The 17,726-nt window shown below is 44.6% G+C and overlaps 1 protein-coding gene and 1 pseudogene across 3 annotated transcripts in view; one reads left to right on the plus strand and one right to left on the minus strand.

Moving 5' to 3' along the window:
* Cfap53 (cilia and flagella associated protein 53) overlaps positions 1 to 17,726 on the plus strand; it is a 76,885-nt gene that overhangs the window by 17,566 nt on the left and 41,593 nt on the right. For all 3 annotated transcript variants that reach the window (NR_029424.1, NM_028948.2, XM_011247012.2), the window contains 3 exons: positions 4,063 to 4,366; positions 4,866 to 5,084; positions 6,493 to 6,709. Coding sequence is in view for 2 of the 3 variants with exons in the window: in NM_028948.2 (NP_083224.2) it covers positions 4,063 to 4,366; positions 4,866 to 5,084; positions 6,493 to 6,709 (740 nt within the window). In the remaining variant the exon portion in view is untranslated. The remainder of the gene's footprint in view (positions 1 to 4,062; positions 4,367 to 4,865; positions 5,085 to 6,492; positions 6,710 to 17,726) is intronic.
* Gm14328 (predicted gene 14328) lies at positions 2,646 to 3,317 on the minus strand (annotated as a pseudogene).

Raw genomic sequence — 17,726 nt, forward strand, 5'->3', positions numbered from 1 at the left:
GAGAAGAGAGAGAGGAGGGGAAGAGAAAGGAGAGGGTGAGGAGAAAGAGGAGGGGGAGAGGAAGGGGATGGAGGAGGGGGAGAGGAAGGGGATGGAGGAGTGGGAGAGGAAGGAGAGGGAGGAGGGGGAGAGGAAGGAGAGGGAGGAGGGGGGAGGAGGGAGAGAAGAAGAAGAGGGAGGAGGGGGAGAGGAAGGAGAGGGAGGCAGAAAGGAGGGGGAGAGGAGGGGGAGGAGGGAGAGAAGAAGAAGAGGGAGGAGGGGGAGAGGAAGGAGAGGGAGGCAGAAAGGAGGGGGAGAGGAAGAAGAGGGAGAAGAGAGAGAGGAGGGGGAGAAGGAGAGGGAGAGAGAAAGGAGGGGGAGAGGAAGGAGAGGGAGAAGAGAGAGAGGAGGGGAAGAGGAAGGAGAGGGAGAAGAGAGAGAGGAGGGGAAGAGGAAGGAGAGGGAGACAGCCCCCATGACCTGGGAACACCTGGGATAGGTGGGAGTTGGGCACAGAGGAAGCCCCCAGAGCAACCCCATGGACAGAGGAAACATGAGACTTCCCTAACTTTTGGGAGGCTGGTGGATGCTTCACATCAGTGATGTAGTTCATCAAAAGGCACAGAAGAGCCAGGACAAACTAGGAGCTGTAGGGCACACAGATTGCCCTTGAATTCTCTGTGCACAGGCGGCAGCTGTGGGGGGGCACAGCTTGGTCTCTTCAGGCTGTGGAATCTGGCCTCTTTAAGGGTGATCACTGTCTTAACTGGACAATCCTGCGTTCTAGCTGGCATATTTTAAAAAAATGATGTAGGAATGCTAACTTACAGTAAACTATAGCCCTCGAAGGTGTACTCAGGAACCATACTTTAAATCTTGGTAATCACATCATAGGTCACTTAAATGTACAGTGGCTCAGTTTGTCTTGTTTTAGCACTCTGTGCTTGCCTCCCAAGCATGAAAGTGTCAAGTGCCAAATAAGCTATTACTTATCAACTTCAGCACTGCTGTTGGAGACAAGTTCTTTGAAATGCCATCCCAGGAAGTGTTTAGTAAAATTGGTCTGTCCCCCTGCTCCTGCCTTCTCCCCATCTGCCAAGTATGTGGTAGGTCCCAGTTTGTCATTGTCTAGTTATTGCTGGTCCCAGGATCTTTTCTGATCACCTGAACTTCTGATCCATTTCCTGGCACAGACTACAAAGACCTATCACTTTCAGATCCTTGGACTCTCATGGAAATGGACATTGAGAATTGCTGTCATGGCATTAAAAGCTGTGTGCTGCTCTGACAGAAGCCCCAAGTTCTGTTTGCAGTACACAGGCCCAGCAGCTCACAACCATCTGTAAGACCAGCTTCAGAGGATCTGATAGCCTCTTCTAGATTCCACTGGTACATGTACACATACCCACATGTAGACAGACAAACAGACACACATACACACACTTAAAGAAAATAATAATAATAATAAAAAAACCAAACCTTTAAAATTGTTATTATATTCTCAGGTTTGTTTCCTCATTTTGCTTTCTTTTTGTTATTCAACTCCTTCAATGTAGTGATTGTCACTTGATATGAATATCAGTTTCATATGTCTTTTAATTTTAAGATTTCAATCCTCAGAAGAGATTTGAAAAGTTCAGTATTTCCTGGAAGTGTTTGAAATATAGTCATTAGTCTTTTTTGTTGGGAACAGCCTTGTTTGAACATTAACTGCCTTAAGTACTTGCTGGCACAAAGTTTTGGCCTCTGTGGGAAAGTACTAGCCCAGCTGAGTACAAATAGACATAGATCTTGAAGTCAGTGGAGAACAAATAGCTATAAATCTTGTGGACAGGTGCCTAATAACCAATTATGTCCTGATCTTCCTGCTGAACTGTTTACCCAGTTAATATCCTGTTCCTGGGAACAGGTGCATTACACAGAGACAAAGCGATCACCCTCCACCCTCCTTCCTGCTCCTATGACTATATAACCTGTGTGTGAAAATTAAAAATTTGTCAGCTTGATCAGACCTCCTGACTTGCTGTCCGTTCTTCGAGTTTCTTGTCCCCCATTCTCTCCATAGGTGATTTCCCCGTCCATGTCCTGCACGTTGGGACACTTTTTAATTCATTAATAAATAAGTTTGCTATTTTATAATTTTATATTTTCGAACATTTTGCCTGCATGGATGTAAGGGCACCACATGTGTGCCTAGTGCCCAGGAAGGCCTTGGAACTGGAGTTACAGACATCTATAAGCTGCTATGTGGGGGCTGGGATCAAACTAGGGTCTTCTATGGGAGCAGCTTTTAACTGATGAGCCAACTCTCCAGCCCAAATGGATAATTTTCAAGATGAGGTCTGACATTGTAATCTAGGCTAGCTTGAAACTCACTGTGTAGCCCAGGCTGGCCCTGAATTCAAGATATTCTTACTTCAACCTCCTAAGTACTGGGACTGCCACCGTTCCTGGCTTCAGTAAATGTTGAGGTTTATGTCAAACTCTCAGATAGAAGAGTAGCTCACTTGACTCAAGAGAAATGAAATAAGGTTCCCAAGTCACTGAGTCTGAGTGGGCAAAGGGCATGTCTTGTTGAGCGGCAGTTGGGAACATGTGGCCATGTAAGTTCTCACTTAAATGGCAGAACGCACAGGGAATACGAGAGTTCATTTTTTTTTTTTTTAAGCACTAACACGTTTATTTACTAACCAAAGGAATGATCCTGGGTAAACCAAGTTTGACATGAAGGTCCATGTAAAGTGTTTGTGATAAAGAGAACTCAACAGTCATGAAAAATAAAACCAAAGAAGTGAAGCTGTTTGTTGCATATGACTGCTCACTGAATTGAGCATATTCACTCTGGCAGCTAACTCCTGTCCAGGATGATGAGGAAGCCCTCATTGCACCTTCTCATAGACCCGAGTGCAGGTGGCATTGTTCATGACACACTCCACAATCATCTTCCCATCCTTCAGTTTTCTTGTTATCGTGCTCTCCTTCCCATCCCATTGCTGGTGCTGGACCAGGGCACCGTCTTGGAAGGTGCAGACCGTCTCGGTTTTTCTGCCATCAGCTGTTGTTTCATCAAACGTCTCTCCCAGGTTACAAGAGAACACGGTTGTCTTCACTGTGCTCTCAGTTTTGACGGTGATGTTGTTGCCATCACACGTAATGATACAGTCTGGCTTGGCCATGGCAGCCATCTTCCTAAGAGCCAGTCCTACTCCTAGCTCTTTCATGTACTCCTCAAAGCCGTGGCTTTCCATCAGGCACCACTTCCCTTCGAGATCCTTAAGGCTGGCCATGGCGGGAGGGAGAGCACAAAAGCAGCAAAGACGCGGTGGCGAGGGCGCTGTCGAGAGTTCATTTTTATGACATTGACAATTCAAGGAGGTCAGAAATTCAAAGGCCAGCGGGTATGAGAAACCAGCAAAATCAGAACAAGATGTGGCCCGGAGAACCATGAAATGGTTACCACTGACAACGGGTCTATAGATTTCCCACTAACAATACACACTGCCCTGATCCCTCCTAGCAGGGGGCAGTAGGAAAGAAAGGTGCTGCCCAGCACGGGACACAGGTTGGGGCACAGCTGGTCAGAGTGGATTCAGACCCAGGAACCCAGAGGGAATAGGTTTCTGGGTAGGTGTTTTAAAGATAAGGCAACTGGCCGCAATGAGTTAATTCTGTTTTGTTCATTTCTTTCATTTTCCTTTTGAGACAGGCTCTCATTATGTATCACTGGCTATCCCAGAACATGTAGACCAGGCTGGCCTCAAACTCAAAGAACTCTGCCTGCCTCTGCCGGCCCAGTGCTGTAACTAAAGGCATGCACTACCACACCTAGCTAGGTAAGTTAAAGGTTTGATCCGAAGTCATACAGGAATCGGCAGAGCAAGGATTCAAAGCTTATATTGCCTGAGGGCAGTGCTTGCATCTTGTGACATCTTCGTGGGCCTGCCTCCCTCCCTGCTCTCTCCTCACATTTTAATGTCTGGATGTCTGTTTCCGGGTTATTATGGTACTGTGAAGACACATGCCTAAAGACAGCAGCGCCTCATAAAATGCCCGGGGTTTACTCTTTTAAAATTTCCCTTTCAGGGAACGCTGTGAGGAGCTCCGCACTAAATTGGCCAGCATCCACGAGAAAAAGGTGGTTGAGGAACGGAATGCGCAGATAGAATTCAACAAGGAGCTGAAGAGGCAAAAGCTGGTGGAAGAGCACCTGTTTGCGAGGCTTTGGGAGGAAGACAGATTAGCGAAGGAAAGGCGAGAAGCCCAAGAGGAGAAGAGACAGAGAGAGCTGGTACAAAATACACGCCTGGGTCTGGATGCTCAGGTGACCAGCATCCAGGCACAAAGGCAGGGGGCACGAAGGATGAAGGAAGAGGAGGCCCGCATCCTGGTGAGCCTTTTCAAACACCCTGTAGTGACTGACGGGCTCTATGGGTGTAGCAGTTTGCCCGCTTGTTAATATAGTTTGCTTGGAGTATGGGGCTGGTCTATTAAGCACATTTCCATGTTTGAAGTTTCACTGCTGCTTAAGAATAGATGCACAGATAGATGTTCATAGAAGCATAAAGCCCAGAAGATTGGGCAAGCATGTTGAGCATGATGGTGAATGTTTAGCACTGGGATCCAAGATCATTTCCTTTTACCCTTTTCTGAGGGGTCGTTTTGGGACTGTACACCTACATAATACTTACTTTACAACTACATGTAGAGAAATCTCCACAAAGCCTTATTGTTGACTCAGCTGTATTAAAAAGCAAGCTCCACTTTCATAGCCCCTCTAAATGGAGTTGTGTGTATTTCCAAGAAATCCCTTAGGCTCCTCCCTTACTGCAAAAACGTGGTCTTACTTTGCTCAACCATGCTGATTTGTCTTCATTACTCCTCCTTAGGAGCAGAACAAAGCACAGATCAAACGAGAGGACGAACAAGAAAAACTCCAGAAGCAGAAGAGAAGACAGGAAACTAGGAGCAGTTTGAAAAAAGCTGTGCAGGATAAGATAGAGTCTATGCAGCGGGAGTACAGAGAGGACCTGGACTTGAACATGAAACTCGTGGGAAGGGCCCTTCAAGACTTACAAGATGAGGCAGATAAGAAGAAGCAGAAGAGAGTAAGATGCTTATTTAGTGCTTGCTAGATGCCTGTGGGATTGTCTGTTGAGTTGTCAGTCTTATTATGATTTGTTACTTTTATTGTGTTTCATTGTGCAAGGAGCCGAGCTCAGTGTCTAGACGAGAAGGCCAGAGGAAGGGAGGGAGGGAGGGAAGGAGGGAGAGAGAGAGAGAGAGAGAGAGAAAGGGATGGAAGGACAGAGGGAGAGAGGAGGGAGGGAGAGGAGTCCAGAAGAAGAGAGGGAGGAAGGGGGAAGGGAGAGAGGGAGGAAGGGAGGGAGGGAGGGAGGGAGGGAGGGAGGGATGGGGGAAAGAGGGAGGAAAGGATGAAGGGAAGGAAGGGAGAGGGAGGGAGGAAATGAGTCAGGAAGGAAGGGAAGATTTTAAAAGATAGCTTTAGTCCCTCCAGCAATTCATGAGCACTCTAGTTTCTTCACATTCTCTTTAGCATTTGATATTGTCACCCCTTTTGCTTTATTATGGTACATGCTGACTAATATCTTATATCACCTTAATTTGCATGTCCCTAATGGTTAATGATGTTGATCGATGTTTCATATGTTCTTATTTGCCCTCCCTAGAGTCTCTTAGGTGAAATGTCTCTTTGTGGATGTTCAGATCCACCCATTGTAGGGTAGCAGTTTTCACACTCCGGTTGGGAGTGTGCTAACAAGTACTTTAGGAAACTCTTTGAGAAAGTGTATTTGAACCAACTTACTTGAAAATGTGTTCTCAAACATTTCCAACAGATATAAAACAGTGGTCTGAACCGCCTTATGTCCTTAAAAGGCTGTAGCAACTTCAAGTAAAGTCCATTCTTGTTTTTTTGTTTTGGTTTGTTTTGTTTGTTTTGGCTTTTCGAGACAGGGTTTCTCTGTATAGCCCTGGCTGTCCTGAAACTCACTCTGTAGACCAGGCTGGCCTCAAACTCAGAAATCTGCCTTCCTTTGCCTCCCAAGTGCTGGGATTACAGGCATGCGCCACCACTGCCCGGCATCCATTCCTGTTTTGTCTATACCTACAATCACTCTGAGTCCTTTGAAGAAAATCCGAGACACAATAGTATATCAGTAAATGCCTGAGTATATAGCACCACAAGATTAGGATTGTACCTGTTAGTAAAACTGCTTTTAATACTGGCCATGGGGTTGACAAGAAGGCTCAGAAGATAGGAGACTACCATCAAGTCTGTTGATTTGAGTTCTAGCCCCATGTAGAAAGAAAGAAAGCCTAGTTTTGAATGTTGTCCTTTGACACACACACACATACACCATGGCACATGTGTGACCACCCACACACATCACACACTCACATACCAAATAAATGAATTACCATGTACTTAAAAATATACTTGTTCTTCCTCACTGATGTGTTCTAATGACATGAGTTAAATTCTATGCTTTGTAGGAAGAAATGGGAAGAGAGCAGAAGATATACAATGACTATCTAATGCAGCGACGAGAGGAAGAAAAAGCCCAGGAGAAAGAACTCAACAGACTACTGGAGGACATAAAGGCAAAGAAGTTGGCTGAGAAGGATCGGGAGCTGGCACTCCAAAGGGCGGCAAGGAAGCAGCTCATGAATGAAGTCATGAATACAAGAAAACTCCAAGTTCAAGAAAGATGTAAGGAACCAGGTTATATCTTTCTTCTCTTTTGCTTTTTCTTTTTAAAAGCTAATTGTTTCGTTAACATTCAATTTGAAACGACGCATTTCACTGTGCTATTTTAATATATCTATAGTATTATTCCGTGCTCTCATTTCCCCTCCCACCACAGTCCTCCTGTACCCTCCCCGACCCCACCCCACCCCATGGTCTTACTTAGACAACCAAAATATTTAGGAGTGTATCTGTGAAATTTCGTGAATGTTGCAAGTACTAAGACTCCTGCTTTTGCAAATCTTATCTAATTAGAACACAGGACATAAATGAATGAGAAACTTCATATCCTAGCAGCTCCTCCCCCTACAACTGCCGGGCTCTGGGGGAGGTATACTCAAGGTTTAAGAACAGTGTGTGCTTTGAGTACCGTTTACCTCCATGATGATAAATGATACAAAATGGTGAGGGACAGAGATCCGAACCTCTTTCTCCTCCCTCTCATCTGCCCCTCTTTTCTTTCTCTTTTTGAAGGTGTTTCTCTCCATAGCTTTGCCTAAGTCTTTTTTTTTGTTTTGTTTTGTTTTGTTTTTTTGTTTTATAAAGCCTGTGAGGTGCTTAACCTTGAGAAAGCCTAGTTATCTGTTGAAGTCCACTCAGATGTCTCCTTCCCTGGAGGCTCTTTGTGTTTCCCCCATTCAAAGTGTCTCCTCTCTCCAAGACTCTCACTGTGACCTTTTGACATTTCAGATGACTGAGGGACCAGAAGGGTCTCCATTCAGAGACTATTCTCAGAGTTTGGGGAGGTCTTCCTCCCTTTACTATCTGCATTCAGACATCAGTCCCCAGGAGTTTCATAAAGAAGTTTCAGTTATTCTTATGAGAGTGAGCTTTAGTTTAAGACGTCTGCAAGTACAGGCAGACTGAGTTACCCCACATATCATGGATCTCCCTGGACCAGGTTGTCCCATACTACTAAGAGATGGATTCTACTAACTCTCTGTTAGAACCCAGACCAGACGGTGCTCAGACCCTGCCTATCTTCCTCCTCCCTTTAGCTGCTTCTGCATACTGGCCCTAGACCAACACACTCCAAACTGTATGACAGATACACAAAAACTAGAGGGTCTCTCCTCTCTACTCATGCCATATCCTCAAGCTCATATATTCCTTCCCCAATTGGCAAGACTTTCTTTCCTCCCTCATCACCTGGGAATCAGAGAGAGTCTGATTATAAGTGTGCACTGTGGATTACTGAAGGGGCCTCTACTATATTACATGCCTCTCAGCTCTCCCCAGAGTTCCCACCATGCTGTTCTTTTCCTATTCTTATGAAAATTAATATTTCATCTAATAAATATCTTACCCGAAAGGGTAGTTTACCTTAGCACATCTCTTGCTCTCGGAATGCAAAGCCTTTCAGTTAGATGCTCAAAGGGGCACAAGAAGTCCACCAATCTTAAAGTCTCAGTATGTCAAGATTAAAACTTTTTTTTTTTTAAATGTAGGTTAGTACACGGTTACTCTTGTCAGACATACCAGAAGAGGGCATTGGATCCCATTACAGATGGTTGTGAGCCACCATGTGGTTGCTGGGAATTGAATTCAGGACCTCTGGGAGAGCAATCAATGCTCTTTTTTTTTTTTTTTTTTTTTGGTTTTTCGAGACAGGGTTTCTCTGTGTAGCTCTGGCTGTCCTGGAACTCACTCTGTAGACCAGGCTGGCCTCGAACTCAGAAATCCACCTGCCTCTGCCTCCCAAGTGCTGGGATTAAAGGTGTGCGCCACCACACCCGGCTCCGCAATCAATGCTCTTAACCACTGAGCCATCTCTCTAGACCCAAGATTACAACTTCTTAAAGTTTCCCACTTGTGACCCCTTTCTCTCAGGAAATTGTTAAATGACCTCACATATGTGAGTATATAAAATAGGTACACAGATCCAACATGAAATGATATCATAAGTAAATCTATTTTTAAATAATTATTTTTCATATATATATTTATTTATTAAAGATACAAGTAAAATGATTTTACCTACTTATTTTACATAAAGAATGAAATCTTTTTTAAAGATTTATTTTATTTATTAATTTTTTTTAAAAGTGGGACAACACTTATGTTACATAGTTTTTGCTTTTGTTTTGCTTTTCTTTTTTTTTTTGGTTTTTCGAGACAGGGTTTCTCTGTGTAGCCCTGGCTGTCCTGGAACTCACTCTGTAGACCAGGCTGGCCTGGAACTCAGAAATCCACCTGCCTCTGCCTCCTGAGTGCTGGGATTAAAGGCGTGTGCCACCACCGCCCGGCTATTTTATTTATTATATGTAGGTATACTGTAGCTGTCTTCAGACACCAGAAGAGGGCGTCAGGTCTTGTTACAGATGGTTGTGAGTCACCATGTGGTTGCTGGGAATTGAACTCAGGACCTCCAGAAGAGCAGTGAGTGCTCTTAACCTCTGAGCCATCTCTCCAGCCCAAGAATGAAATCTTGAGTGAATATTTGACAATGAAGGACTGATAGCACTTTCAATGTTTTCAGAGTTGACTGATGTTTTTATTTTATAATCATCAAGATTATGTAAGAACGCCAGCCACTTCACACAGTTCAAAATGGCAGAGTTATGTGGAAGACCATTTCAGAAAGTATTGGAAATTCTGCCCTAATCCCAGGTGAAAAATCTGTTTTGTGATTTTTTTTTAAAATGAAGCTCAAGTTAACAACTCAAACATTAACAATAATACATTAACCAATAATCAAACCTTCTAACATAACACAATTCAAAATTCAATACCTACTGAGGAATTAGAAAAGAAAAAATTAAAGCCTTTGTTCCTTGATGTGACCTGTATAATTTAGGGACTAACTTCACTGAGGCAATGGAGGAGGAAGAAGTGACAGACACACAGGGAAAAGCAGGGCTGAGTCCTGCACTCTCTGGAAATGCACCAATAGGATCCCGCAGTGAACCTCAGCACTTTAATTAGGTGTGTTAGCTTAGCTGAGCAGAGGGACTCTCAGAGAGCAGTCTAGGGTGCGGTTGATATTTTATGCACACACTGGTTTTAGCTAAAGGTCAGACATTTTTCAACATCTACTCTTGGGACACAGGAGGGCCTGGCAGTTCACTTAAGTCCGAGGCACTGGGGTCTATGACTTGGCTGTGCTTATGCGGACAATTCATGTTCACCTGGTGTCTTAGTTAGGGTTTTACTGCTGTGAACAGACACCATGACCAAGGCAAGTCTTATAAAAAAAAAACAACATATAATTGGGGCTGGCTTACAGATTCAAAGGTTCAGTCCATTACCATCAAGGTGGGAGCATGGCAGCATCCAGGCAGGCATGGCAGAGACAGAGTTGAGAGTTCTACATCTTCATCTAAAAGCTGCTAGTGGAAGACTGACTTCCAGGCAACTGGGGTGAGAGTCTTAAGCCCACACCCATAGTGACACACCTATTCCAAGCATGTCAAACCTATTCCATCAAGGCCACACCTCCAGATGGTGCCACTCCCTGGTCCAAGAATATACAAACCATCACATTCCACTCCCTGGCCCTCATAGACTTGTTTAAAAACATGAGTCTATGGGGGCCATACTTAAACATAGCATAATGCAAATGCATTTAGTCCAACTTTCAAAGTCCTCATAGTCTATAGCAGTCTCAACAATGTTAAAAGTAGAAAGTTCAGGGTCTCTTCTGAGATTCATCCAACTAATTAACTGTAATCCCCAAAGCAAGGCAGGAAACCAGCTGGGCAAACTCCAAACTCTGCATCTCCATGGCTGATGTCAAAGCAGTCTTCAGATCTCCACTCCTTTTTCATCTTTGTTGACTGCAACAAACTGCTTTCTCCTGGGCTTGTTCCACTCCCTGTTAGCAGCTTTCCTCAGCATGTATCCCATGGCTCTTTGAGTCTCCAAGGCAATTTCAATGTTACAGATTCTTGCTTCAGTGTCTGGGATTCCACTTGATCTTTTGGGCTCCTACAAAGGGCTCCAGCTCTGCCCTCTGTAGCACTCTAAGCTCAGGTTGATCCACTCCACTATGGCTGCTGTTCTTGGTGATCATTCCATGGTACTGACATCTCCAATACACTGGGGTGTTCCACTCCAACTAGGCTTCACCAATAGCCTATCATAGGCTCTCTTCATGATGCCAAGCCTCAAATCCTTTGCATGACCCCTTCAATCCTGGGCCATCAACTACAGCTGAGGGCATACCTTCTCCAATGGCCTTCCATGACCTCTCACAGTGCCAAGCCTCAGCTGTTCTTCATGACACCTTCATGCCTTCAAAACCAGTACCACCTGGGTGATTCTTACACATTACCAAATCCAGCTGCAGCACAAGGTACAACCTTGGCTATCTCTGGAACACAGCTTCTTTGTGCTCCTAGAAAACACTTCCCAGACGATTTCACCTCAGTGATGCTGGTCTCTTCATAATCACCGCTAATTTCTTAGCTCCAGCTAACCAGCATCAATTGTCCCAGTAGTTCCTTCCATTCTTAACTCTAGAGTCAGAGCCACATGGCTGAAGCTGCCGAGTTCTGCTGCTGGCAGGAATTAGGACATGACCCGCTTGTACTATTACATTGTCACTGGCTTTCTGTTTTCCAAATCCTTCACTGCCTAAGCTTGGCTATCCTGGGTCTTGCTCTGTAGATTGGCCTTGAATGCAGAGATCAGCATTTCTGCCTCCTGAGATTAAAGGTGTGTACCACCATGCCTAGATCTAAATTTAGCTGGGTAGGATCTTGCCCCAAGGTCTCACTCCCTTAATCTGTTATCTCCTAGAACACAAGATTTTGCTCCATTTCACTTCCTGGTACTCCTGGTGCTCCATTTCACTTCCTGGTACTCCTGGTACTCCATTTCACTTCCTGGTACTCCTTTAATACTCCATATAACCATATAATTTATATTTTTCCTTTCTAAGTTTGCTATGCTTGTTCAAACTTCTCTTCAAAAGATTTAACCAGAGAACATGGTCTCTGCTGGGCTTTTTTGAAACTTCCTTTGACAATGCAAATTATCTGAGTCTCTTCACCTTAGTCTCAGACAGACTTTTCAGACAAGGGCAAAAAGTAGCCACATTCTTCACCAAAATACCACAAAAACACTCTTTATGCCACATACTGAAATTCTTCTCCTTTGAAATCTCTTGGGCCAGGTCAACACAGTTCAAATTATTTCCAGCAACAAAGTCTTCCATATTTCTACTAGGATGGCCCATTAAGCCCCATTTAAAGCATTCCACTGAGTTCCAAATCCAAAGTTCAAAAACCCACATTCTTTCAAATAAAAGCATGATCAGGCCTATCACAGCAATACCCCACTTCTGGTACCAACTTCTGTCTTAGTTAGGGTTTTACTGCTGTGAACAGACACCATGACCAAGGCAAGTCTTATAAAAAAAAAAAAACAAAACCCAACATTTAATTGGGGCTGGCTTACAGATTCAAAGGTTCAGTCCATTACCATCAAGGTGGGAGCATGGCAGCATCCAGGCAGGCATGGCAGAGACAGAGTTGAGAGTTTTACATCTTCATCCAAAAGCTGCTAGTGGAAGACTGACTTCCAGGCAACTGGGGTGAGAGTCTTAAGCCCACACCCATAGTGACACACCTATTCCAAGCATGTCAGACCTATTCCATCAAGGCCAACCTCCAGATGGTGCCACTCCCTGGTCCACGAATATACAAACCATCACACCCGGGACTTTATCCACTTCTTTCTTCTTTCTTAAATGCCCCACTGTAACTTGACTTCCAGGTCCTACAGCAGTTTTGCATACAAAGTCTCTGGAAGTTGACTGAGAAGAAAAACAAAACACCTTGGCCTCTGGCCTGGGTTATTTCAGTCATTCTGTTCAAAGACAAGACTAGAAAAACTGGAAAGCCAGTATGGTCTTCCTGCCTGTTACAGTACACCTCACTAGGGGCTGTTTGTAGGAGCCATATCACAAAGTCTGGGTACAGTTCTGCTGCCCTTGACAAATCTCAGTTAATGACCAGGTGCTTTTTCCTTTGGAGGACTATTCTCTCAGAGCCCTTAAAGCAGCAATATTAATTTGTTGGTATGCTTGAAAAAGGTAGTATGATTGGCTGCCAACCCCTTGTTAAGATTCCATACCCAGGAACATATCAGTGGTTATAGCAACCCATGAGCTAGAATACATTGCACCTGAACCTGGCATAATTCTATAAACATGTTTTAGAATAACTAGGTTGAGCCCAGATATTTCCATGGGTAGCCAATCAGAAAGAGGCAGGTGTTTTCTATGAGGATACTCCCAATTGTATGGTGCCATTGACTGGAAAAGCTTGTTTGATCTTTAAAGGCTTAAAGCCACAGTCTCACACCATTGGGTTGGATTCTGTGGATCAGGTCATTCAAGCATAGGAAAGCAGTCAAAACCATTTGTGTCGCTGGGCAGTGGTGGTGCATCCCTTTAATCCCAGCACTTGGGAGGCAGAGGCAGGTGGATTTCTGAGTTTGAGGCCAGCCTAATCTACAGAGTGAGTTCCAGAACAACAAGAGCTATACAGAAAAAACAAAACAAAACAAAACAAAAAATTGTGTCTTCACTTAAATCTCTCTTCCCAAATGAGATTTTGTGCTGAAGGAGTGAGTATATTCTCCCACAAATATGGCAGCATAGACCCAAGGTGCAATTTTGCCATGGATTGGGTGCCTGCATCCTCATGGTCATGTGTTGGGGCCGGCCTGCGGCTCACATGTCCGGGTTCGAAACTGGGAGGCATCTTGGAGCTGAAAGAGAAGGGAAACTAGGCGGACGAGAGAGATGGAACCAAGACAGGATTCTGATCAAGGTTCAAATATTTAATGATAGTTTGCACTTATAAAGAGGGGAGCCCATCCCCAGCCACGCCAAGTTTCTTGTGAAGTTGTCAGAACAGCCTTTTAGCAGAAACTCGAGAAATTTACAGTTCTGCAGCTAACTCCGGAAGATCTTGGAGAACAGGTTCGGCCTCAGGCAGGTGGCAGGCAGTGTAACATCAAAGGAGAGTGATGAGAAGCAGCACAATAGGTGGCCCCGCCTCAGTGGTGAATGGTCTGAACCAGCCTGCCTAGGCTGAAGAAGGGTACAGTCATGTTCTTCAGCATCAGCGACCAAGGTGTCAGATGAGTCAAGAACAGCATGGCACGTGAACTGAATTTGCCTCTCTGTTTCGCCAGGGTCCAGGGCTCTGTTGGAGCTGCAGCTGTGGGGCTGCCCTGTAACCAGAGGAGCAAAGCTCAGGCAGCTAGACACCCTCTTGGATCCTATTTGACAGAGTCTGACATTTTGTGAGGAAACGGCTGATGATCTATAGCATCCCATATAAGATTCCATAAACCAAAAGTAAAAACGGGAATGCATCGGAGTCCTGCAGCTGTGTATCTATCTCTTAACCTTTCTCCTATTTTTTTCAAGAAGCCAATTTTTTTGTGTCCTTTCTGGGAGGCAGGGGCCATGTCTCCTGAACGTATTCCATAACTGATGGAACCGCAGCATTTTTATTTCCATGGTTCCTCCAAACCTCCTTCAAAATCTGAACATATAACTGCCTGTCTCTTGACTCTGCTGTCCCTTTATTGACATCCACCACACAGAAGCGAGCTCCCCTTACCTTTATTTGCAAGCAGTTGTACTTGTCCTAAGAGCATTCTCTCATCTGGCCAAATGTCAGGTCCCCATAGCCAGGCCCCCCTGTTGACCTCATTGTATCTTATCACAGCAATTTACAATGAACGAAACCAGGCTCTCACCCTGAGCTAGACTACTAGTCCTTGAGATGTTTTGTTGTTGTTGTTGTTGTTTATTTGTTTGTTTTATCCCAGTCTTGCTATGTAGCCCAGGCTAACTTTAAATTTTGAATATCTTGCATGCTGAGATTAAAATCATGTGCAGCCTTGCCTGATTTGTGTGAGATGTGCTTTTAAAGAAATTCTTTGAGTCTTTCATATATGTATATGATGTATTTTGGTCATAGCCACCCAATGTTTATCCCCTAACTCCTCCCGGATCCCCCTCAATATCGTCCTCTCAACTTCATGTCCTTAAAAATATTAGCCCACTGAGTTAAAAATGAGTGCTACTTGAAAGACCATGGATATAAACCCATCATTGGGAAATCATCAATCTACCTAGTATCATATCCCTGGAGAAAACTGACTCTCCCTTTCCCAGAAGCTATCAATACCTATCAATAGTTTTTCATCCAAGAGTGACATCAAATGACTCCCTTCCTCTGTCTGCTGGACCATTGGTTGGCTTGATCTTGTACAGGTCTTGTGCCGGCAATCGCAGCTGCTATTAGTTCATGACCTCTAGCTCTTACAACTTTCCCTGCCACCCCCGTCCCCCACCTTCATGATCTTCTCTGTCCTGAGAGGTGGAGTGATATAGTTATCCTATTTGGGACTGAGCACTCCACAGCTATTTGTTCCCCGAACTTTGACAAATGGCAAGTCTCTATTAGTCATCTACTGCAAAGAGAAGCTTCTCCAATGGGGACTGAGAGCTGAGTTAATCTGTGAATGTGTGGGAACTAGAAAGTGGGCAGGGGAAGGAGGGGGAAGGGAGGATAGCCCCCTGAACCTGATCAGAGCTCCTCCTATGCTTTGGGCAGACTGACGCGGGAGGGCTGTCAGACACTTTCCACTCCCCCCCCCCCCTGTGAGCATCAAAGCCACTGACCCCACTCAACAGGGGGCAGCCTTCGACCAGGGGCCCAGGGCAACACCCTGTAGCCCCGGGGTTATGGGAGAGAGGGCTTATGGGAGAGAGGTTCCCACACAGGCGAGAGTCTGCGCAGCAGGCCGTGATGAGCAGAGACTGTCTACAATTTTAGAGCTTTATTATAGAAAGGCAGGGAGAAAGGAGAGAAGGTGAAGAGAGAGAGAGAGAGAGAGAGAGAGAGAGAGAGAGAGAGAGAGAGAGAGAGAGAAGAAAGGCTAGAGAGTAAGAGGGAGAGAGAGGAGGAGAGAGGAGAGGAGAAGACAAAGAGAGCGAGAGAGGAGAGGAGTGAGAGAGCGAGGAGGGGCCAAACAGCCCCTCTTAAAGTTTGCTGCTATCTTTTCTGTTGCTAGGTAACTGGGGAGGAGTTTAGCTGAAGGTCAGAAGCTTGGGGCATTGCCTATGTGACTACTAGCCATGCTTCTCTTGTGGGGTCGGTGGGGGTCAGTAACTGAGACAGGAGCCAGGGTTCCAGGAGACATGAGAGAACTCCTTTCGTCCCATGTAGGTGAATTATCACCACCGGGTCTCAGGATTCAACATCTAGCCTCAACTGGAAACCAGGCTGTTTTTGTATAGCCCAATGCCCCACATGAATGTAGAGAGAAGTGCTTGTAAGGCAGTTCAAAACCATGTAAATTGAGCAAATTAACATTTCCCCAGTACCTATGAACTCCCCAGCCATGGGATCATGACTAGCTCTCCAGTACCAGTCATGCATTTTCCCTCTGGAGCAGGCTTTGAATTCAATTAGAAAGCAGTTGGTGTATCTCAAAACGGTTCTACCACTATTGCACCAGTGGGCATGCCTTATCTGGCTGTTGCTGCCTTAGCTCACAAGGTAAACATCCGAATAAGACGTTTGATGGCCTTTTTTCCCCCTGCAGCCTACATGGCATCTTCTAGTACTGTGAAAGCTAGCCATCAGGGAGTAAGTTTCCAGATTGGTACCAGATTATTTTTTCCTATGTCTTGTGACCAAAGTATTTGTTGTCGTCAGCAACTGGTTTTAAGAACAGTTACTTTAACCTCTATTGTTGGGAGGGTGTCTCTGGAAGCCTCCTGACCAACACCTCAAAGGAGTTATTCCATAACTACCAGTGGGATTTTTGTTTGACAATAGAAGGCTTGTGTTTGTATGAACCCTGTGTAGAAGATAACTCCATTTAATCTTAACCTCGATTTCAGTCTCTCTCTCTGTCTGTCTTCTCCCCACATCCAGTTTTTTAAAAAATGTTAAAATAACCAAGTAACAGGATTCTACCAGAAGTGGTAGTACAGGCCTTTAATTCCAGTACTCATAAGGCAGAGACCGGCAGACCTTTGAGTTCAAGACGTGTCAGGTCTACATGTCAAGCTCCTGGCTAGTCAGAGCTACACAGTGGACCCAGTCTCAAAATAAACAAAAGCAATGTCACTAAACATAGTAGGTTTCCATGTGATTTTCTTTTTAATCTATCTCACTGGGGTTAACTATTTCTTCTAACCACTCCTTATTGTCCCATCTCCCAATCTGAATCTAGGCCCTCCTCCATTATTCTCTGATCCTCCTTCATGAAATCTGTGTCCTATTGTCCCACTTTCCTTAATGTCTTCCACCTTTCCCCAATAGTGCCTTACTAGTTTCCTATCTACTAAAGTTACTTGATATTATACACACAAATTGAAAGATTTGAAGACAAGATCCACATAAGAGGGAACATGCAATATTTGTCTTTCTGGATCTGGGCTATCTTACTTGGCTGGGTTATCTCACTTGTGTGGAAAGACCCTGTTGAAGCTGAGAATTTTGAATCTTCATATTCTTAAGTCTTTACCTCACCTGAGGAAGCAGTACCCTCAGCCACACCCCATGAAATAATGCCTCTTTCACATGAGGAAATTAATCCCTGAAGAGTTTGATAAACTAGCAGTGACTTTCTCTGAAGAAAATGCTGGGGGGGGGGGAGCTTGTGAGATGGCTCAATGGTTAAGAACACTAACTGCTCTTCCGAAGGTCCTGAGTTCAAATCCCAGTAACCACATGGTGGCTCATAACCATGTAATCTGTAATGAGATCTGACACCCTCTTCTGGTGCATCTGAAGTCAGCTACAGTGTACTTACATATAACAAATAAATTATACCTTTAAAAAAGACACACACACACACACACACACACACACACACACACACTAAAGAAAAGAAAATGCTGGGCAAGGCAATACTGATGTCCCCCAAGGCCCACCAATAATTTCTTCTAGACCTATAACCAGACTCAAGGACAAGCAGGCCCTTAGAGGGGAGGTAGAAA

This window comes from Mus musculus, chromosome 18 (assembly GCF_000001635.26).
Source record: "Mus musculus strain C57BL/6J chromosome 18, GRCm38.p6 C57BL/6J".
Taxonomy (NCBI): Eukaryota; Metazoa; Chordata; class Mammalia; order Rodentia; family Muridae; genus Mus; species Mus musculus.